We start from the raw sequence: 22,040 nt of genomic DNA, 5'->3' as shown, positions 1-22,040 counted from the left end.
GGATGAATACTCCCATAAATGCCTTCTGCTACTGCTATGCCTCTGTTGATCTAAGAGTGGCTTCGAAAAGGCAAAAGCCGTGTGGATCCACGCACCATATGGACTAGGAGATAATATTGTTCAGAATTCCGTGAATCCTGATGAATATCAGATCTTTAAGGTGCTTCTAGACAATGCCAGTCTAGCTCCGGTCACAAAGGATGGTCTATGATGGTGATGCATTGCCCACGCGCAATATCCGAGTGCAAGATGGACGGCTTTGACATCAGGAATAAAGACATGTGCAAGGTTTTCCATACTGAATGTTGGAGGTCTTTCCTTGACATCATTCCGAGCAGGCGTATCAGGCTGCTCTCTGTTTTCTGATATGTTGGACTATAACCCCATTTAGGGTTTGATTCCGACAACTCGAAGCGACACAGCCATACCAGTGCCCGTCTCATCAGAAGGCCGCGATGCTCACCAGATTGTTTAGATCCTCCCTTTGTTCTTTTTGCACGAAAAATTCCATCGGTTTCTATAAGTATTTACGGTACCACAACAATGACTCATTTATAGTTACAATTGAATACGATACAGGCCTATAGGATTACTAGAGGAAGAACTAAAATTAGATTAACCTTTGTTAAATTAGGGCCCTGGAAATATATCGTAAGAGTGTGAAGCTAAAACTGATTTCGAATATGACTGTATAAAAAACTTTATTCAAAGGACTGGACTGCTTCAAAGAAAATGTAAACAGATTGACGATGGGGAGATGTTGAATCCAATAACCACCGCCATCAACAACAAGAGAATACAACGAGTTCAGATATTGAATCGGACTCTAATCGACACCATATGACCCCAAGAGTAAGGGGGAATATAGTTGATCTATATCGACCAAGCATGATTGAAAAATGAGTGGTTTCAATATTCTAAAAATCGACACAGACCGACTCATCTCTTTCGCTGCCAATTACCCTCAGACTTCCCACCAATAGAATCAAAACGAAATTCTGAAAAGCGTTAGTGAAGAACCTCCATACAAAACCATAGAAAACTGACCTGTCCAACGCTCAATTTCATTCATGGCTTGAGCATAAGCCGTATAAACGCATTGTCTTCTCCGCTCCAGCTCAGAGGGAGGAATTTTTCCCTTCTTTAAATCCCGGCGAAATTGTTTAACGCCCGAAGACGCGCTCTGGAGAAATTCCTTGTGTCTCGTAAGGATTTCAGGGGACTGGTGAACGTAGGGCGAGTGCACAGCCGCTTTCACAACATCGTAGTCATATTTAAGCTTCTGCAGCAGAGACAGCGATTCAAATGCTTCATAGTATTTCTCAGCCTCTTTCCAGTCTATGAGCAGTTAGAATGTCTCTAAAAAAACACAAGAGCGAAATTTCAAGAACTGTACCATATTTTGTATAGGGGGGTGGTGGTTCCTGACTCATTTTTTCTCGGGTGGACATTCTTTGAGAACAGAATATGTTTATTCACGAGCATGTTCAGTTCGAAGCCCCAGCTTCTTATATGCAATTGCTCGAAGTTCATCTATATATAGGTATTGCCTAAGTCGGCGGTGCAAAGAGGAAAGAGAAGGCTGAAAGTGAAAGTGAAAGAAATTCCTAAATAGTGGTTCCTGGTCTTTGTCGATCGACAATGAAAAATATATTCTGAGGACCATATCGACCCCAAGGCTGAATAAAGCTTTGTATGCCACTTGATAATCTGAGCTAACCCTGTGGGCTTGCACCGTTTACCCAGTCACGAATCATCTCCGACACCGTCATAATCTGTTCTAATATTGGCCAATCCACAATGGAAGAAAGCCACATTGCTAATTTTGATCCCTAGGCAAAGATGACTCGGTGTTGTAGTCAAAGCTGTCAAAGAAGTCGTACCAAGGGTAGCCATCGACACCAGTCAGACTATTCCATAGAAAGTAATGGCAGTCACAAAGGAGTCAAAGAAGTCGAAGTCATCGCTACTTTATAGCGAGGTATCTGGATAACATAGTACATCTCGAAACTGCAGGGATTTGAATACGATCGCTAGATTTTGGTCACAGTCTGTATGGGGAACTAAACTACCTAGTAGGTTTTGTGGTGCTGTTGAAACATTCATCAGTGAAAGTCGACCAGAGAATATATGTGACCCTTGATCCTTTCCTATATTCAACATGTGTAGGTCACTTCACGGAAAGAAACACACTTGCGAAAGATAATATCACAATTTTATGGTATAGATTGAGGTAGTATTTATCTGATAGCTTCACGAGATAGAGACGTTCTGCTGCTGAGGTTCGAAGAAACAAGCGAACGGAGGAGTAAGCGGGCCGCATAAACTCCAGTGTTAAGTATCACGTCAACCTAGGCTGACCACTTGCGTACAAACCCCCATAGATTATTAAATTCAATCCAGGTCGGGCCATTCCGCAAGATATCTGATATATACGAGTACGCAATACAAAGGACAAGCCATGTATCCAATCGTGATTCATAATACCCCATGCTATCAAAATAGAGACGCGAAACCCCCGGTATGCTCACAAACTCCCGTAACCAAAAGAACAACAATGGTATTATACATTGTATTCCAGATGCTCGTTTAAGAGCTCTGTTTCAATAGCGCGCCTGCATGCCCGCTCATGCTCGTTCGAGTTGTCCTTGAAGAGATGGTCCATTTGCTCGAGGGTGCGGCCCTTGGTCTCGGGCACGAAGAAATAGGTCCAAACACCGGAGAGAACACAGAAGACAGCAAAGAAGGCATAGGCGCCGTACCCGGTATTTTCGATTAAGGGTGGGGTGATGAGGCCGATGATGAAGTTGTTGAGCCAGTTGGAGCAGGTGGAGAGGGCAACACCCTTGGCACGAAGGGAGGAGGGGAAGATTTCTGGATGCTTGTTAGTTACTTTATCCTGCATATTTGATAGGAGTCAAACGTACCGGATGGGAGTGCCCAAGGAACGGGACCCCAGGAGGCACCAAAGGCGATCATGTAGAACAGCAGGAAGGCTGCGCTGACCCAACCCATTGTCTGGTGATCTGACCAGTCATAGCTATATTTGGCGACAAGCACGGCAATAATAATGTGCGAGATCGCCATGCCAGCGGATCCGCCCAGCAGAAGCTTGCGACGACCCAGAGTGTCCATGGTCCAGACGGAGGTTGTGACACCGACCAATTGCAGGCAGTTGAGAATACCAGACATGATGAGTTGCATATTGTTGTCGAAGCCCATAGTGCCGAATAGAGTGGGAGAGTAGTAGATCAAAGCGTTGATTCCAACAAACTGTTGGAAGAACATGATCATGATACCGATGTGAGTTCTGCGCCAGCAGCCCTTTTTGAAGCAATCGGCCCAAGAAGCCAACTCCAGGAGGAAAGCGTTTTTGGCTCCGCCGCCCTGCAGATTCGGGTGCTTCTCTGCGTTCATCTGCTGGTGGAAACGCACCTCGGCTTGAATATCCATGTACTCTTGACGCACACGTCTATCGGAGGTTGGGAGGTTGCGCAGCTTGGCTAGACTCTGCAGAGCTTCCTCGTTACGACCCTTGGAGGCGAGCCAACGAGGTGAGAAGGGGAGAATGATAACACCAGCTGCGAGAATGAAGCCAGGAATCATCTGTAGGAGGAATGGGAGTCGCCAGGACCATTCGCCGGCCATGTATCGGGTACCAAATGTAATCCAGTACGCGATCACAATGCCAAGCACGATGCACCACTCTTCGAGAACGAGAAGAGTACCACGAGATTCCGGAGGACCTGAGAGGAGAAAGATGTAAGTACTTAGTCTATTAACGGGGGGCATTTACCACCTACTGATCTCGGAGATGTACAGCGGTGCAACCATGGACAACATGCCGATTCCAAAGCCACCAACAAAGCGAGCAAAGGTCAGCATGCCATATTCCACGGCGGCAGTTTGAAGAATCGAGCCAACGGTGAAGATGCCGACGGCCACCAGAATGGAATACCGACGCGAAATCTTGTCCGCGATCCAGCCTTGGTTGAGGGCACCGATCAATGCACCCAGCTCAATCATTGCTGTCAACAGGCCCTTCCAGAACCCAGAACCAGCGCCCCCGACCCGCGGAAACTCCTCCAAGAACTGATCTATGACCAGGATGACAGACACGACACCTTGATCATAACCAAAAATCAAACCACCAAGCGTGGAACAGGCCGCACACATGAGGACGAACGGATTGGACACCAGACCTCTAAGGCCCGCCGGGCCATAGGGCTCGCGGTCCGCGGTGATATCCTCAGCATGATGGGAGAAGCCTTCCACGGAGCGCCCATCAGGCGAGAGCTCCTTGGCAACAGCCGACTTGTCAGTCATTTCCAAATTGGGCAAAGAAGACTTGAAGAATTGATTCGTAGTGTAACTGGGACATGGAACAGGAACCCCGGTAATATTTATACAGCTGGGCAGCAGAGTTCCCCGGCTTCCCCTCCCTTTCTCTCGATACGCCGTACTGCCGGTCTGTCAACAGGCCGATGATTGGACGACATGACAAAGGCCGACTTCGGGCTGCGGGTCTCCCCAGACAGATGACGGCAAAGTGCGGTTTCTGGGACCCGAGGGCTAGGTAGCCGCATCAGGGAAAAGTCGGAGGAGATCAGCAGCTTAAGGTTACGTGGGGAAAACACGGGGTTTCTTGGTAATCGCGTGCGGTGGATTGGACTCTCCAGGCGGCTATTGGTACATTTGACCTTCTCCCGCGGTTGAACGTGAGTCTTGATGCTTTTGGATCAGAGGACATCCTGATTACTATGGAAACATTGGTGAGAAGGTGGTATTTAGTGTCGGCCTAGTAGGTCATGATGTGTGCTGCTCTTCAAGGACACTCCGTATCGGCTGGAAGAACCAAGGTTCTCCCTGCGTGCGATGCGCCAGAATAGGCTCTCGGCTTCTCTCCGAGAGTTATGCCCAATTCCTCGGGCTTAAGTGCTGTTGTTTGCAAAGGCTTCCAAAGCCAAAATTAGCATATTCTATGTCCGATCATTCGGGCCGGTTGTCGTCGGAGTATCCGTTGAATGCACTGATGATGACATCTCGCGACTAGACGGGTGATATGCCCATCTGACGGGCTCCTAAACCCTCCCGTTGTAGACTACGTACATTAGAGGACAGTCCCCACGGGGAAACTGGAGTTTAACTGTTTCCACTCGGAATTCTCCACGACTCAATTCAAGACGACTCCGCTTCGGGTGGATCAGTTTAGGTCTCACGGAACCCGTTCGCCGAACGCGCCCCCGACTCTTCGCTCAGTTCCCGTCTCCAACGGATTCCGGATTCCGAACGACGTCACTCCCCCTTCCCCTGTCCGTCTCACCTCAACAACCATGGCTTCTTTTGTGGAAGAGCTATGGTCCAGCGTCTTCACGCCGGGCCCCACTCCGACACTGTTGATCGCGACCAACGTCAGCTTCGCCGCCCTCCAGCTCGTTCTCTTCATCCTCCTCCTTGCAACGTACAGCGTACACTTCGTCGCGCTGTCCGTCATATCCGCGGGCTTGTGGTACTCGATCAACTGGTTCGCGCAGGAAGTGCGCGCCGCCCAACTAGCTCAGGAAGCAGAGGAGAAGAAGAAGGGCCCCGCGACCGACAGGAACAAGGATTCCGTGGAGGGCGACAGCGACACAGAGACCGAAACCTTCGGCAAGCCTTCAGCCGTCGCCACCGGCAGTGCATCTTCGTCACGACTACAGCCCACCGAACGCGATCCCAAGAAGCGGCCCAGCTCGGGCGGCGATAGCTCTGGCTACGGAAGCACCGACAGCGAATGGGAGAAAGTCGAGGATAAACAGGCGTGATCTACATGAAGTATACCGCTGTGGCCTACACGCTCCCTTTCCAAAGTTCTTGGCTCTACGTTAGCGGCCTCCCGTATCACCTTCGGCGAGTCTTGTCGCACATCCCGATATTTTTTCGGCGCCTTTGTTGTTCCTTTACCGATTCGGTCCATGCTCCGCTCGAGTTCAATACCCTCTTTGTAGCACTATCTACTAGATTAGATGGAGCCCATTTGAATACCTAGACCCAAGATGTTGAAATGAATTTCTTCAAGATAGTCTCCTGGCAGTGTGAGTCGGCGCAGGCGTAGACCGAGGCTTGAATTTGGGGCTTGGCACTAGTGCAGCCCGAGACACTAATTCGAGTATCTCACCACACTGTGCCCATAGAAGATACCGAAAAACTAGTGGAAATGATTACTCTCTGCGATTTTCGTTTGGATAATGGAAAGAGTGTCTCGTTTGCAGGTTCTTCGTTGGATCGATGGTGTGGATCCAAATTATGCGACTTGCGAGCTCGGGTTAAGTGACGACAACACTGACCTTCGGCCCGATCAAGGTAGCTAATAATCCTAGGTGTAGATACCGATCAGAGAAGAGAGCTACCAGTATGAAATAAGGAGAGTGTGGCCTCTTCGAAGGTAAGAATAGAAGTAGAAAATCACATCGACATTCATACTTCGGGTCCACGTGACCACGCGCCGACTTTCAGGTCAACCTAAACACTGATCAATCAACAGCTGCACAGCTCCCCAACTCGAACGGTCGAGCATCACAGCCTCAGTCTCATAATGCTAAAACTTCCTTGATCACAATGTTATCCACCGCTCCCCTCAATGTGGGACGCCGACGCGTGTTTGGCTCCGTTTTCTCCCCCGCGTCGCTCGAAGCTCGGCCGCCCTTCGCATCCAGCTTCAATCACGACCAAACCCCGTTCGCCTCGTTTCAATCAAATGGCTCCTCCTCGACTGTAGAGACCGGATCTCAGGCGACTGCGCTCTCCCCCGGTCAACAAGAACCACCCGCGGACGGAGAAGGGTGGGATCGAGCGTGGTCTGCGGCAACCGCCTTTTTGTCTGTCCCCAATCGCGGATTTGCGCCAATCTATGAATCCAGAGAAACCGATGGAAGTGAAATTTTGAAGGATTGGAACAGACTCAGTCCTCCATCGAAAGAGACTGGCGAGGCACTTGCGTATTTGACAGCTGCGGCTCAGAACACGAGGCCATCACCTGGTGCAACGGAACCGACGGATCTGTTTAGCTGGTATGGAGATGAAATCCGGAGACACTTCCTAATGAACCTTCGCGGTGGGCTGTACGAGGTATGCGCTCGGGTGACGTTTGCCCGCGAACTCGGTACTGACATGTTGGATAGCTATTGCGAACCTCCGAGAATGGAAGTCTTTTACGAACGATTGTCGACTGCTTACAGCTCGCCCGTCGAATTTATTTAGCGCCTATCGTACACTGGCTACTACCGTTACTACCGACAGCCGACCAAGGGCGAGTGTTGACTCAGTTGCAACGAGGCTTTCACACGGTTGTCTCATACTCTCTTCCGTGGTCGGAGATCTCGAAAATTCTAGCTGAAGAACTTGCACAAGAATCTCTGGTTATCTTGGGGATTGACACCTTATTCGAAGAATCAAACTCGGATGAAAGCAGTCAAGATGGCATGGACGTGGATCGGCAGTACTCCGTCTCGTACGAGGAATGGAAGCAGGAGACCACAGAAGCTCAAGCACACATGATGACGGAGGGCGAGCAAGAAAATGTCACAATGGCCCGAGATCGTCTTCTGGCTTTTCTGAATGGCTTGCAGCTCGTCGGGCTTGGTGGTGATAAGGCCCAGAAGGTGTTTGCCGGCGTGATGAACATTATGATGACTGAGTTTGTCCGCGCAGCGTACACTGGAAAGTGGGAAACGCCAACCACAGCTACTCAACACCTGCGGCACTGGATTGAAAACGTCTTTGCGCGACTCGCCGTACAGGTTCTGGCTATCATTCATACACCGTCCCTAGGAAACCAAGCATCCGGTGCTCTGGATGTGAGCTTTGGAGATGTGGAAAAATGGCAAGAAATGGGTATTGCTCGTCTGGGAGCTCTGCGGACCAGTGAGCTCTTCGACGTCATTGTCGAGTGGCCTGCGAGCAGTGGCGCTGTTGAGGATCTCCGGCACTTTACGACCCATCCGGCGGCACGAGCCTATGTCACGCAGTCATTCATTGCAATTCTCAATCAGCGGCTACTGCACCCTGGTGCCTCAACTGTTGAGATCTTGCAGTTGTATATTTCAATTATCCGGGCCTTCCACCTTTTGGATCCCAAGGGGGTCCTTTTGGATCGCATTGCTCGACCGATTCGGCGATATCTGAGAGACCGCGATGACACCGTGAAGGTGATCGTCAGCGGTTTGCTTGCTGAGCCACACGCTGCGGATAAACAGGCCCTGCCTTCTAGTGGTGATACCTTGGTAGAACTATCGACGGAGTTGGCCAAGGCACACCAACTCTCTTTGCAGAGCAATACCAGCGAGCTGGACTGGGACGATATGAACTGGGTGCCAGACCCGGTCGACGCCGCACCCGACTATCGAAAGTCGAAGAGCTCCGACGTCATCGACAGTCTTATCAGCCTGTTCGAGTCCAAAGAAACCTTCGTTAAAGAACTGCAGGCCCTCCTTGGCGACCGTCTCTTGCAAAAGCGCGAAGATTTCGACCAGGAAATGTCGGTTCTGGAGCTTCTCAAGGTCCGATTCGGCGATTCGGCCTTGCAAGCATGCGAAGTCATGCTCAAGGATATTTCCGACTCCCGACGCGTCGATTCCAGCGTCCGCAAAGACCAAGGCCTATCCAAGCCGCCGGCACGCATGCACTCCAAACGCCCAGCCCAAGTCCAAATCCCCCAGCTACACGCAAAGATCCTCTCTCGCTTCTTCTGGCCAGAAATCCAAGACCAAGAATTCAAGGTCCCGGACGAGATCGCATACCTACAACACCGCTATTCCACAGGCTTCGAGAGTCTCAAAAGTTCACGCAAACTTACCTGGCGCAATGGCCTCGGCCAAGTAACCGTCGAACTGGAGCTAGGCGACCGCTCCTTCATAGACGAAGTCTCAACCTGGCAAGCCACGGTCATCTACGCTTTCCAGTCTGACCAGGATGATGCCACAAAGACAATCTCAGACCTGGCATCCGAACTCAACATGGCCGCTGTCCTCGTCCGCAGTGCCTGTCTCTTCTGGGTCAGCAAGCGTATCCTCACCGAAGTACACCGTGACACCTTCCGCGTACTCGAGTATCTCCCAACAGAAGACGAACAACAAGGTGGAGCCGAAGCCGGTTCAGGCGTCGAAGGACCCGGCAGTCCATCCGCGGATACAGCCAATGCCGCCGCCGCTGCCGAAGCAGCAGCAGCAGAGGCCGCGAAGGAAACCGCCGAGGCGGCAGCCATGGAGAAGATGAATCTATACTGGCAGTTTATCGTGGGCATGCTCACCAACCAGGGCGCCATGCCTCTGCAGCGCATTGTCATGATGTTGAAGATTGTTGTTCCTGGTGGGTTTCCGTTTAGCAACGAGGAGCTGCGCGAGTTCTTGGCTGGGATGGTGTCGAAGAGGAAGCTGGAGATTGTGAGTGGGGGCAATTATAAGCTTGTGCATTAGGTGCTTGTGTTTTGCATGGGTTTGGCGTTGTGGTCGTGTACTTGTATACCCTGGATGAATGATGAGCTTTATTTCGTATGATGTGTCTTCTATGTAGATTTTTTTCTCAAGGCCATTGGCTTATCTTGACTTTTCTTCCGAGGTCATGTATCTTTTAGGCTGTGCGCGCTGGAGAATAGAAAGTACGGCCAACTTACCTAGAACTTCCATTGTAACATTTGAAAGTCGACCGTACCACCACCGCCTCGATCCCGGTGTCCCGGAGCACAGGATGAGTTACACTTCTAAGGTTCCATGGTAATGTCTTATAGAGATCACCCGGTTTAATGTAATCATCCAGCTTACCTCTAGAATTTATAATTAGGTACGAAGGATGCATCGGTTTATTGACAAAGAGGAGAGTATCATCAATCTAAGTGTCGCCTTGAACTAAGGGAGTAAGAACGAATTTCAGAGAATTAGCTGATAAATACATTGCCGGGCGATATGGCAGTTCGATTAGGCAGCTTCCAATTCGCTGATTGTTGCACCCTTCCTCTGGGCCTCTTCTATAGGTCGTAGAGGGTTTCAGCCACAACTACATTTGTAAGGCCAGACGCATGCTTTCCTATTACAACTACACGGCCCGCTCTCAAGTATAAAACAATTGTATTTCAAAAAATGTTCATAATAACATAGGTATCACCAAAAAGCGCTATCAACACATAACTCGTAAACCACCCTACTCCGCATCAAGCGGCGCAACAGGCGGCTGGTCATCAACCTGAATCCCACCCCTCTTCTTCTCATTACTATCCCAGAAGGGCAACTTCCAACCACCCTCATGCTCAGGAGTCGCCAACCAAAGGCGCATCAAATGGCGTCTCGGCGTCGGAGGCGCATGATCCGTATACGCCGTCCGCGCATGAAGAACATGCGAATTCGCCAAGAACTGGATATCGCCAACGTCCAGAATCATATGCAGACTCAGGCGGTTGCAAGTCTCCTCAAGGACCTGGACGGCCTCGGTCTGGGCATCGGACATGGGCGGAATGATTCCGGCGTCGGAGAAGCGGTTCAAGGACTGCACGTAGTATGGGTCCCACTTTGTGTAGACGCGGCCGTTTTCGCCGCGCTCGAGGTATAGGACGCTTGTGCGGATGAATTCTTCTTGGCCTCTGCTGGTTTCGCCTTTGCGGTCGAAATACCAGATTGGTTCAGTTAGGGTTTTTAGGACGTCTGGTCGTTCGAGAGCGAGTGTGTTGTAGACGTTGTGGGAGGAGACGATGTCGGATTCGCCGCCTTCAAGGGCCCGGTGGATGCAGAGGAGGCCGACGATATCGGAGTCATCCGCGTGGAAGAATTGGCTGGGAAGCTTGTCAGTGGTTGGGAGTTGGATGAGAAGGTGGGATGTACCGAGCGTTTGTCCGGTAAATTCGCACTTTGTCAATCTGGGTCGAGTCCTCGCCGAGATCCTTGACGTGGCCTAGGACATGGCCGCGGCTGTTCTGGCTGACAAAGTAGCCCAGGTAGGTGCCCAGGCCCATGTATGCCACGGCGGACTTGTGGTTGCCCCATTTCTCGACGGGGAAGCCCTTGAACAAAATGAAACCCTTGCCATTGATGATGTCCAAGCGCAGAGTTTCCAGGTAGTCTGCCAGCTTGGGGAGACGGAAGTTACTCTGTATGATATGTTAGGCGGTATTCGGCGTGCTCCGCTTGCTGTGTAACCCACCTTGGAAATGCCGGTCAGAGGGGTCTTAGATGCGAGGAATGCATCAGCAGCAGTGTACAGCTCCTCTACCTGGTCAGGAGTAAACGTGTGCGTCCACTTCTCGAGGTTTTCGCGGTAGTCCTCAGCCTCCCATACGGTGGGGCCGGTGATCTGACGGGGGAACTCGTCGAAGGGATGGATCTGCTCATAGAGAGGAGGGTGTTGACCGGTGGTCCTCAAGCCATCGGGGAAGATGTCTAGCGGGGCAGATAAGTTGTGAGGCGCCGTGGGCAGAGAGTCTGTGAGAGCGGGAGCCATGATGTATAGGTACTTTCTGTGAGAGCACGCTTGAAGGGACAAGCAGCAATGAAGCTAGACAGGGCTGTCTACACCTATTTATAATTTAGGGGTTGTGTCTTACGGCCAAGATGGGATCTACGTACAGCATGTCGTTATACTTGTCATCGCAGTGAGGAATCTTGTGGACGGAATTGCGTGCGAGGTCCGCGTTCCCCGCTGTGATAGGACGGCGACACCCTATGAGTTTCACGGAACTGGGCCGCAGTTACAGTTTAGTGTCCAGATTGATAATAGCCTTGCGTGCTGTGCGTTGGGTGATTGGGGCTTTGGTCGTGGATGGCGCAATTTGCGGGGGTCGATGTTGTGATCACCGCGGCCGATCGCGAATCGGCTCGGCAATGACGATGTTTCCAATGGTCCCTTTGTAGCTAGTTTCTATGATTTCAACCATCTGTAGATGAAATATATGTATTTTCTATGCCATTGGGAGGTGTACGAGGGAGAAAATGATGAGGTTTCTCTAGAGGGAGGTCGACAAGGTTGGATTAGAGATTGCTGGTGGAACCTCAAATGACATTTGAAAATGGAACGTACTTGATCTCGGGGGTCTTTTCAGGGTTACTTGACCGACAGCTGTACTCCAGGTAGATCCTATATCGAACTCGTCGTGGTCGTGAGTACACGTTGATATACTCCAGCGCAACCCATTAGTAACAGCGGTCGGCAGCCACTCAAATGGTTCACAGACAAGGATTCGATTTCCCTTTTGGGCCATGCTCTCCACCACATTACTCACGGAAACCCTTTATCGGGCATGCGGATCCGAACCACGCCCTATCGGTGGCATTGAACATGGATTTTTTGACGGGCGCTCGACAACTCCTCTTTCTTTGATACCTTGCTATACATTCTTTGAACTGCTCTTGATCTCTTCTATCATTTTGATACTTTTGATATCAAAATCTACAGACCTTCCGCATATGGCCAACCGCCTCCATGTGGCCGTGCTAGACGCGGATATTCCTTGCTTATCTGTATACGCCCAACGAGGTCTCTACAGTTCGCAGTTCCGCGTTCTTCTTCAGAATGCCGCGGAGCGTCTGAACAAAAGTGCAGGCATCCAGCTGCAAAATGGCCCAGTAGCAGTGCATGTCACGGCCTTCGATGCCGTCGGGGGCACACTGCCACCTCTTGAATGCCTTCGCTCTACTCCACGATCTCCAGAAACCAACAGCGGACCGTTTGGTGCGATCGATGCGATTTTAATTACCGGATCTGCGCACTCAGCATACGACCCCTGCCCGTGGATTGCGCAACTCCAAACTTTCATTCAGACAGTGCATGCCAACTACCCTCTGGTAAAGATCTTCGGCTCCTGCTTCGGCCACCAGGTCATCGCGCAGGCTTTACTGTCGGGATCGGCACAATCAGCCCCTGCAACCTCGACATTCCACGTCGAGCATTCGCAGAAGGGCTTTGAGATGGGTATCCAGCCTATCATTCTGGACCCATCATTCACGGCATACTTCCCTCCTCTGGTGTCACCTTCTCCCTTCCGCATCCAGTTGATCCACGGTGACCAAGTGGTTCCAACTCCTGAGGCTACAGCTGCAGCGAATGCAGGGAAGACACAAGTCTCGCTCCCGGCACCGTGGATGAACATCGGCAGCAGTGCCGTATGCCCGATCCAGGGACTTTACAATCCAGGCCGGGTCCTATCTTACCAAGGCCACTTTGAATTCGACACATTCGTCAACCACGAACTATGCCACGAATTCGGACGACGCGCTCGCTGGTCCGCGATAGCTGTGGCCTCATACGTGGAACAGATCGAGCGCTCTCTTGTCCCGGGGCAGGAGGACGACGACGATTCCAAAGCTGCAGCAGAAGCAGTACTGCTGTTCTTCGCGGGCGAAGACCAGCCCTCCAAAATGGCCCCCATTGCACCCAATGGGATGATTACGCCTCCACTCGATTCTCCAGCCGCTTGAGCGGGGCCGATTTATAGCCGAAGAAGCATGTCAAGCCGTGAGACAATGCTTGTTTCAAGCGCATCCTTCCGATTTAGCCCCGCCAATTGAGTCCAGTCCAAATGGAAGCAGTCCCGCAAGGGCTCAAGCCCCGCGTCCCCGAAACATCATTCTTTTCAAATTCGAGACCCCTCGGCAGTGGCGATTAATTGAGTTGCCTGTTGAATTACGATTGTCTTGCGTGTTCCGTGGCGACGCTGGCATGCCATGCAGGGCGAGGATTGTACATAGCGCATAGTAATATTAGACGATAGAGAGCTTTATAAAGAAACAAATGCAATACGGCCAAACCCCAAGGGGCAGGATCTCACCTTCCGGAAAAGATAAATTACGAGCTAGAAAATATCGATACCATCCTAAGCTTCAGCTCCAGCTCCACCACACTCCCTTGCCAATGCTCAAGAAGGATACCCCTTGTTTGTGGCTCCGGCTTACAAGCGAGTGGGTATGTCTGCGTCAGCGTATCTTCCTCATGATGGGAGCTGTAGCTAGAATGAAGTGCCAATATACGATTGGACATGTCTTGATACATATTGATAGGATTTTTTAGAATAGACGAATGGGTATTAATGACTTTTCAAGGTTCCAAGATTTAAACTCAATACAAGACATTCAAACCTTTGGCTCGGGATCAACTGGGTAGCATTCCTAACAAATAATTCCCAACTTCTTAAGATCCTGGAAATTGACGTTGGGCCGAGTGTACTCCGCCTCAAAAAGGTCATGATCCGTCCCGTATCCGTCTTTGGGGCTGCGTGTATCTGCTCCATCCAGGGGATTTTCTCCAGAGCCATAGAGAAAGCTTGCCACCTCGTCTGAAAGCTTGATGAACCTCCCCGGCCATTTGCGATGGTCTTCCATCGCAATCGTGACGGTCGGTTTCAGTGGTTGATCTCTCTCGATCCAATCCAGTTCCTCTCGCATCCTCTCTAGTAGACCAGTCAAACACAATTCATCAAAGGGGAACTCGATAAATTCCAAGTCAAGAGATCGTAATGAGGATGGTGCCAATTTGAGTATGTCCATCAACTCCGACGTATCAACGCTGGAACGGAAGAGCGCCAAGTGAGACAGATTCGGCCACTCCTTAATAGGCAAAATATCCTTCAGGGGAATACGTGGATCCCTCATTAAAGAATGAGATCCATCATTGAATGTAGTTGATAAATAGATATAGGTCAATTCCTTAGCCAGGCTCACGGCTTGACGGAATAATCCGCTTTGGAGTCCTGTCCAGTCACCACTACTGCCAGTAAGTAAAGATAGATGAAGACGGCGGAAGCCTAGACGTTTTATGATGGCCGCAAATTGATTGTATTCCTCACACGGCCGATCGAAAATCAAAAAGTTTAGTCCGGTGTGGAGTTGCTTGGAGTCGAAGCTTAGCTCGGAAACATTATGCTTCTCAGCCTGTGACAAAAGGCGAAGAACCATTCGAGCCCCTCTCCATAGCTCCTTGTAGTCCTCGGTTGCCTCTAACCACGGTAGCGGCTCGACAACCCGACAATCAATGGGATCACAGTGCCATCCTCTCGGAATCGGATAGTTGAATCCGTATGGAAATGCTCGAATCATTGTCTCGTATAGCGGAGCAAACAGCCAGCCGTGAGTCGCAGGCGTAACGGTCACTCTTTTGAGCCGTGGGAATCGCTCCAGGCCGTAAAGAAAGGCTTCCTTGTCGTCTTCGGATCCGATCACAGACGTCTGATCATCCCATAGTTGCCGATAATACTTCCAACAGGCTTTCAACAGCATTTGGGCATCCATCTAGTGCTGACGTGCAACATGGTCAGGTCGGTCCACGTCGCGGTATTTCCGATGCTTCATCCTGTAGCGGTTCTCTTTGCATTCCTCCGTGAACCAGATGGGACATCCCTCATTGGAGTTGATTTCTATGCGTTCGGGGTTGATGCTTAGGTGCACGGTTTCCCATATCAACGGCGCGAATACGAACAGTGCGTCATCCCAGATGATCTCCTTGATTTCGTGGCGAAACTTTGGATGGTCTACTACAGGCCGAAAAACTTGGATGTTCAACGAGTTGGCCGAAAGAAACACGCGTGAGAAGGAGAATGGTGAAATCTCGCCGAGGGCTTTGCACGTCAAGCGCAAGGACTTGACATCTTTGTTTGGCAGAAAGGACACAATGGATGAAATCATTTCAGGGGGGAAACGCAGAAACCACGGGCTTTGTGTTGCCATCCCGGACGAGGGGACTTGTGAAGCCCTTGGAGGTATGTCAATGGGTTGAAAGGTGCGAAGTTGCAAAGATGTTAAGATGTGGGTGAATCCTTCACTCAAATAAAACCAAGTGCCCCAGGGCAAAGCGGTCCAGGTATAAATACTTGAAATGTCCCCTATTTCCCTGTTGCTATGATGTCTTTCCCTACCATCCTGATTCCATGAATAAATATTCCCCCTATGCTCTTCCTAAGGCCTCTTCCATGTTACAATATCAATATTGTTCGATTTGGACCCTTTTGCCGAGTGACTACAAGTGCCACACGCGCTTACTCTATATTCAATAGCAAAATTGCTTTATTGATGCTCTTCCCCGCCCGTTTCGAGCCTCCATGTTACGAAATAAGACAGAAAAGGAACGCAAGACCGAGGTCATGTATGAATTCTTGATGATTTTATTTGAGCTACGTCCGTAGACGGGATAATGGGCTCTGGTCACCTGACCGCCGAGCCAAGGGGCTCCGTAACACTCGACCCACGATAACGGGGAAAAGACAGTTTCCACTCCGGGTTACCTAGAATAGAACCCCTCAAATCTACCACGTACCTGGTTAGGGGAAGAGACGGGGGAATTAGTCCACAGGTACGGAAACCGGAACAGATTTTTTCTTCCCAAGATCCTTCCTCCTGCACGGGCATCCACATCCGGATGGCGCCCTTGCCGCAACGGTCCCAAGCCAATGGAGTCGCAGGTAATTGGGAACTTTGAGGTCCACTGCTTTGAGGCGAGATCCAATCAGGCTGCTTTGGGATGCTCTTCATCGGCATGTGCGTGGAGTCGGTTATACAGTGTACCGCGTGGTATTACGGGTTACATTCGGTTTAAAGTTGGAGCTGGAGAGCTCGCCTGCGCGTGTATATAGTCGGGTCGGAGCACCGGTTTGAGTCTTGGGTTTGAGTTTTCAGTTCCTAAATTTCGCGAATAGCCCATTCTTACCTTGGGTATAATGGTTAAGCGGCAGGAAGTACAAAGTACAAGTTACTCGAGGCACGGGGAGCCTCGGTATTACCCGGCACGCCCCCCGCGCTGGAAACGCCGGAACTTGGAACTTGACTCCCCTTCATTTCGGTCAAGAGGTTCATAAATTAGAGTCTTTGCATCGGATTGATCGAGGTAGGAGGTAGAGACTTTCTAGTGTTCGAAATATTTACTAGATATCGGGGATTTAGGGATTCTTATCGCGGTGTGGGTGAATCAATACACGTACAGTAACGTAGCGCTAAGAAATTCGCCACCCGGAGCTCCCCTCCTTCGCCCAGGAGCTTCTGGAATTTCGAGCTTTGAGAGCTGGGGAGAGCTTCGGAGGGGCCGCTGATAGCGCTATCGCCCACAATCTATCGTATTATCGCTATAGCCCACACCCTATCCCTGCAGTCCGCGGCTTATGCTGCAGGTCTCCCTATGTACCCATGTCTGAGCTAGGGAAAAAAAAATCATCCAGCTGATCAAACTCCCGTTCCCCCGGGCTTTCCGAAGTCTCGAACGTAAAAAGTGACCGTACGCAGCCCCGAGCTCAGGTGGATAAGGTGGTCAGCTCCGTGCATGGCCGGGACTCGACGCATGAACCAGCTCAGCTTACGGAGTACTCGAGATCTATGCACAGGCATCTAAGAAACGAAAAAGTCTAGCAAGTAAGAAAAAGAGAGAGGTGAAAAACCTGGATAGGGCGGGGAGGCGTCCTGTAATTACGGTAATACCCCCGTCTACCTCTCCCACCACGCAGCAACCGGCGGCGGATCGAGTCCCTCGAAGTACTCGTCGATGACTGTATGAGCCGCTCCTCCTAATTTTTCTCTTCTTAACTTCCCCCACTCGAGCATGCCAATCCCGGCTTTCTTTCAGCCCTTTTCTAAACCGTGCTCTTTCGTCCATTTCCTTATCGGATTCTCCTCTCATCCCTATCTCCCCTCTCCTCCACGAGGGACATATGCACCATGCCTCCTCGAAGCTCGCTGACCGGCTCCTTCTCGGTCACCGACGCCAATAATGAAGTGGTCTGTCCTTTGAAGAATAACGACGGTTCCAATTGTCGCAAGCGATGTCTAGGAGTGAGTCGCCTCTTTTCCCCCTCGAAGAGCTCCCCCTCCACCCCGGCCAAAACCGCAAGCTCGGCGAGCAAATCACCTCCCTAGAAAAAAAACGATTTGCGTAAGCTCTGCTCTAATCCAGCTGGTCCACAGGAAAAGCGCTATCGCTCCATGCAGGAGCATATCCGACGTGCGCATCCGAACCACTACATCCCCAAGCTCCCGGCTACCGAAGAGAGCTTCCTACTGATGGTTAACACCCCGCCCGAACAACGTGCCCATCTGTCACCTCCAGAACCCCCTCAGCCGCGGCGCCCTCGCGGTCAGTTTGCTTGCACTTTTGCCCCTCTGGGGTTCCCCTCCGGCACTGCTGACGGCCACTCCCAGATGTGGCGGATAGAGACATCTACGTAGCTGACGCCAGCTCTCCGGCGACCCCGCGAGCTCTTGACGAGCAAGGCCCCGCCGCAGCGACGGCCGCCGTCGCTCTGGCACAATTGCACCACCATCGCCTCGCCTCCGACTGGGATACTGACATGGTATGTGTCGCCGTTGCGACCCGCTGGACTGTACTTACCCCGGCTTCCCCAGGACACCCACTCCGACACCGATCTACATCAGGGTCGCATGCGCTCCACGATTGAATTGCCCTCGCTGCGCGACCACTTCAAGCAAGAATCTCTTCCCCCGTTCTCTTCGCCTCGCCCGCGGGAACTCCTTCCGTCTATTCTCAATCATTCGCCTCCCGGTCGCTCATCAACTCTACCCCCGATTCAGCGAAGAGAGCACAAGCTTTCCCGGCCGCGCAAATCCTCCATCACGCAGTCGGCCCGAAAACCCAAGCATGATCGCCCGAAATCGAAAGAGTTTGGTCGGCGCCCGAGTCTCGGCGACCGTAAAGCCCTCTCCGCTGAACCTCAGACTGCGGCGTGGGCGCAAGGCAAGCGTTGGGAGGATCTGATTGAAGCGGCGACCTCGGCGACCGAAGCTGACGATGAACGGTACTCCGAAGTGAGTGTTGCCTTTTTTCGACAGTCGATATATGTTTCGTGCGACTAACATGGATCCCAGGCTGGCCGATCTCCAACGATCGCCCCGCTACTCGCTAACGTGACGTCTGCTCCATCTGGGCCCAAGAATCGGTCTTCCCTACCACCGGCTTTCCAATCGGCCCAAGGGCTGCCACCTCTCAACCGACAGTTTCCACCGCATTCATATGCGGCGTCGCCACTGCACAAGTCACTTACGCCCCCGCCATACGAAGGACCCCGCAGTCGCGACAGCGACCTGGAACCATTCCCATCAATCGAATCGTCACTAGACTCCATGTCCTCGGCATCAGGAAAGAACTTGCCTTCCGCATCATCAGGCGTCGCCCGATCAATAAACTCCGACTCAAGTCCAGTCCTGAATCTAATTCCGCCCGTCTCCCAGCGACAGCACCACCGTTTCTCGAACCCCACCCCCGCTTCATTCCGCAACAAAGAGATTCAAATCTACTGTGCCAATTGTAAGCGTGCCTGGGCGTTGAATGAGTGCTACGCATGTACGGAATGCATTTGTGGTGTCTGTCGTGAATGTGTTGGCATGTTCATCACGAGTCCGCCTGCTCAGTTCCGAAGCCCGGGTAATGGTGCTTTGAACAGTATGCCGCCTGGGCCGACGAGTTATCCCGCTGCAAGAGGGTGTCCACGGTGCAGGACGGTGGGAGGAAAGTGGAAAGCTTTCCAGCTGGACTTTAAGTAATCTATGAGCTTGCTCACGGTTCATTGTCTTACGGATGTTATGACTTTACGCCCTGATATATACGGTCGTTCCTTTTTTTTTCTTTCTTTTTCTTCGATCACGGCCAGCCTCGTCGGACACGACGTCGCATTCATTCAATCATCTCGGAGCAGGCCCCCGATCAAAACGAACAAAGCTGGTCTTTTTTTTCTTAACCTCCCTTTTTCTCTCCCATTTCTGGTTCATGTTGGTTTGGTGGGCATCGGGCGGGTTCATGTGTTCATGTGTATGTTTCTTGGACACGATTTATGCACTTTGTGACTTTTCATCTTCGTTGTACTGCCTGTTTCATGTTTCATGTTTCATGTTCTGTCAATTCAATTAACATAGAAAGAGTCCGGTATACACACATACCCTCCAAACTCGAAATTTATACTCCAGTTACGCTTCACTCCTCCCAAATAACACTACTCAACCCCTCCGCCGTCCCAACTTTCCCAGGCTGCCCAACCTGCAACTCAGCAACCTTATTCCCAAGATCCCCCGTCTCCCGATCTCTGCGCACAATAATAACAGTTGCACTCGCCTGGTTCCCAATGGCAACCAGATCGCCCGCCCTGTTGATTGCGAACGTCCGCGGCACCTTTCCATACGCATCAGACTTGTTCCTCAAACTAACAGACCCATTCTTAGGCGACCGATTCAAAGTAACCATCGAATCACTCGGCTTGAATCCCTGATCGCTGCGAATGGAAACATAAAACATATCCCCAACCATCCTGATCTCAGCCGGCGTCGCTCCCTTGGGCATCTTGCCCCCGGTATACGGAACAAGTGTCTGCGTCTTCTGGAGGTCCAGACAGCCGGAACGCGCATACGCAACATCAAAGCTCATCATCGTACCACCGATTTCATTAACGAGGTAAATCATCGTCTTACCCACAGCCGCAAACTGTCTCTGGTGCGTGATCTGCCCGTTTTCGGCGGTCTGGATGGTTTCATTTGTCCCGTCTGTCCAGAACACGCCGTGCCGGGGGCCACTGCCGAATGTGACGTTCACGGCGGGACATTCGTGGAGGTGGCCGTCGTCGGCGGAAATGGAATAGATGCGCAGTAGATCGGCGCCTAGGTCGGGAGAGACAAGGAAGGAGCCCGTTGGGTCGAGGAAGACCTCGTGGGGGTGGGGAGAGTCTTGTTGGGGTACGGCACCTTTGTGGTCCATGTGGAAGCGGAAGGCTTGTTTGTAGGGAGCGTTTTCCTTTAAAGGGAGGTCGTAGGTTGAGACTGCCGAGCCCTCACTGTTTATGCGTTAGTTTTATACATTGGATCCCCAATATAGACCATTGGATCAAGGGGAGGGAAGAACTTACTAGTGCGCAATAGCGATATACTTCTCTCCATCGCCATTCTCATAGATCGCGGAGTTGACACCACCGCCGATCGTCTTGGTACTCGCGATCTCATGCAGCTTGCCGTTCGGCGCGGTGCTGTACGCTGTCAAGGAGCCGTGGGTTGAGGGGTCGGCGGTGCCGTCTTCGTCAGAGCAGTACAGCACACGCGTTTCCGAGTCATAGGTCAACCAGCTAGGCATTTTACCGCATGTCTTGAGCTTGTCGGTAAGCGAGAGGTGCTCGCCATCGAGTGTCAGCGTGTAGACATGGCCGTTGTAATGCGTTGCCCAGAGGCGCGCGGAGTGCGGAGGCTTGGACGCAGCGGATGCGAGGCCAAGCGTCGCGAGGAGACTCGCGTGTGAAAGGCGCATTTTGGATAGATGTGCCAACGAGCTAGGAAGGGAACCTGGTTATGTAGAGGCCTGAGGATCAGTTCCTCAGGTGCCGGCCTGTATGTGAGTGCTACGACGCGACACACGGGACGACGGATCAACAAGCCAGCTCGGATGCATGGTTAAATTCTCCCTTCCAGTGGCCTGACATGACGAGTGCCCAGTCAATGTTTGTGTGGGATAACTGGAATGGATCGACAGGGTTGCTGCATGTCTGGTGGAGGTGGTGGAGTCGAGGGGGTTGGGAGTCAAGGGGCGCACACCCAAGTACGTTCAGGGTTGTATTGGGCTGGGTATACTACCTTGGTTGATAATGAGGCCGGGATCAATGTGTTGATTTACACTGTCTTTGGCTTTGTTTGGAGTTTACTTCCCAAGGTGATTGCTATATTGTAAGCTGTTTCGGGTTGAGGGGTAAGTAGGATGCTCCTTTCGCCGACGTACGGAGTCGATCTTTCCTGGATAGACTTCTACGTAGATGCGGTTGGCGTTTACCCGATGAGGAGATCCCCCGCTCTTGTCCCCGTCCGTCATAATTGCTGGAATTCTGGGCCACACATGGTTATGCGGTGGGAGCATTGGTTAGATCATGGCAGGTCCAATTGGGTGACACCGACCTGGTTGCATGTTGCTTGCCTTTAGCATTCTATACTTAGAAATGAATTCTTTCTGACGCAAATGACTGACACTTAAAAGACCGTGCCCCAAATCCAGGGTCCCAAGTCAATGGACTAGCACCAGTATATGGCGTTAAGTTCTTTCAACCAAAAATGTTTCAAGCTTCGCTC

The 22,040-nt window shown here is 51.3% G+C and overlaps 9 protein-coding genes across 9 annotated transcripts; 4 read left to right on the top strand and 5 right to left on the bottom strand.

Moving 5' to 3' along the window:
* Positions 1–939: 939 nt before the first annotated feature.
* Positions 940–1,451, bottom strand: N7498_008756 (uncharacterized protein; the record flags this gene model as incomplete). Its single annotated transcript, XM_058455818.1, has 3 exons — positions 940–998; positions 1,048–1,338; positions 1,397–1,451. The coding sequence occupies 3 exons, from the start codon at positions 1,449–1,451 to the stop codon at positions 940–942; spliced, it is 405 nt and encodes a 134-aa protein (XP_058305806.1).
* Positions 1,452–2,563: 1,112 nt separating this feature from the next.
* N7498_008755 (sugar porter family MFS transporter) lies at positions 2,564–4,326 on the bottom strand (the record flags this gene model as incomplete). The annotated part of the gene is made up of 3 exons (XM_058455817.1): positions 2,564–2,874; positions 2,928–3,746; positions 3,804–4,326. The coding sequence occupies 3 exons, from the start codon at positions 4,324–4,326 to the stop codon at positions 2,564–2,566; spliced, it is 1,653 nt and encodes a 550-aa protein (XP_058305805.1).
* A 1,007-nt stretch (positions 4,327–5,333) lies between these two features.
* N7498_008754 (V-type ATPase assembly factor PKR1) lies at positions 5,334–5,804 on the top strand (the record flags this gene model as incomplete). The annotated part of the gene is made up of 1 exon (XM_058455816.1): positions 5,334–5,804. One exon carries the CDS (start codon positions 5,334–5,336, stop codon positions 5,802–5,804), a length of 471 nt encoding a protein of 156 aa, XP_058305804.1.
* Positions 5,805–6,597: 793 nt separating this feature from the next.
* On the top strand, positions 6,598–9,452 carry N7498_008753 (anaphase promoting complex subunit 2; the record flags this gene model as incomplete). Its single annotated transcript, XM_058455815.1, has 2 exons — positions 6,598–7,107; positions 7,161–9,452. 2 exons carry the CDS (start codon positions 6,598–6,600, stop codon positions 9,450–9,452), a joined length of 2,802 nt encoding a protein of 933 aa, XP_058305803.1.
* A 721-nt stretch (positions 9,453–10,173) lies between these two features.
* Positions 10,174–11,463, bottom strand: N7498_008752 (TauD/TfdA family dioxygenase; the record flags this gene model as incomplete). Its single annotated transcript, XM_058455814.1, has 3 exons — positions 10,174–10,798; positions 10,848–11,113; positions 11,167–11,463. 3 exons carry the CDS (start codon positions 11,461–11,463, stop codon positions 10,174–10,176), a joined length of 1,188 nt encoding a protein of 395 aa, XP_058305802.1.
* A 962-nt stretch (positions 11,464–12,425) lies between these two features.
* N7498_008751 (type 1 glutamine amidotransferase) lies at positions 12,426–13,436 on the top strand (the record flags this gene model as incomplete). The annotated part of the gene is made up of 1 exon (XM_058455813.1): positions 12,426–13,436. The coding sequence occupies one exon, from the start codon at positions 12,426–12,428 to the stop codon at positions 13,434–13,436; it is 1,011 nt and encodes a 336-aa protein (XP_058305801.1).
* Positions 13,437–14,123: 687 nt separating this feature from the next.
* Positions 14,124–15,677, bottom strand: N7498_008750 (uncharacterized protein; the record flags this gene model as incomplete). The annotated part of the gene is made up of 2 exons (XM_058455812.1): positions 14,124–15,179; positions 15,261–15,677. The coding sequence occupies 2 exons, from the start codon at positions 15,675–15,677 to the stop codon at positions 14,124–14,126; spliced, it is 1,473 nt and encodes a 490-aa protein (XP_058305800.1).
* A 1,811-nt stretch (positions 15,678–17,488) lies between these two features.
* Positions 17,489–19,490, top strand: rfeD (uncharacterized protein; the record flags this gene model as incomplete). Its single annotated transcript, XM_058455811.1, has 5 exons — positions 17,489–17,765; positions 17,898–18,066; positions 18,132–18,283; positions 18,336–18,755; positions 18,816–19,490. Exons 1-5 carry the CDS (start codon positions 17,652–17,654, stop codon positions 19,488–19,490), a joined length of 1,530 nt encoding a protein of 509 aa, XP_058305799.1. The 5' UTR covers positions 17,489–17,651.
* Positions 19,491–19,917: 427 nt separating this feature from the next.
* Positions 19,918–21,231, bottom strand: N7498_008748 (uncharacterized protein; the record flags this gene model as incomplete). Its single annotated transcript, XM_058455810.1, has 2 exons — positions 19,918–20,767; positions 20,840–21,231. 2 exons carry the CDS (start codon positions 21,229–21,231, stop codon positions 19,918–19,920), a joined length of 1,242 nt encoding a protein of 413 aa, XP_058305798.1.
* Between the last annotated feature and the right edge of the window lie 809 nt (positions 21,232–22,040).

The sequence above is a fragment of the Penicillium cinerascens genome, assembly GCF_028974065.1.
Source record: "Penicillium cinerascens strain IBT 15544 chromosome Unknown scaffold_4_segment0_segment0, whole genome shotgun sequence".
Classification (NCBI taxonomy): domain Eukaryota; kingdom Fungi; phylum Ascomycota; class Eurotiomycetes; order Eurotiales; family Aspergillaceae; genus Penicillium; species Penicillium cinerascens.
This window is presented reverse-complemented; position numbering and strand designations above follow the sequence as displayed.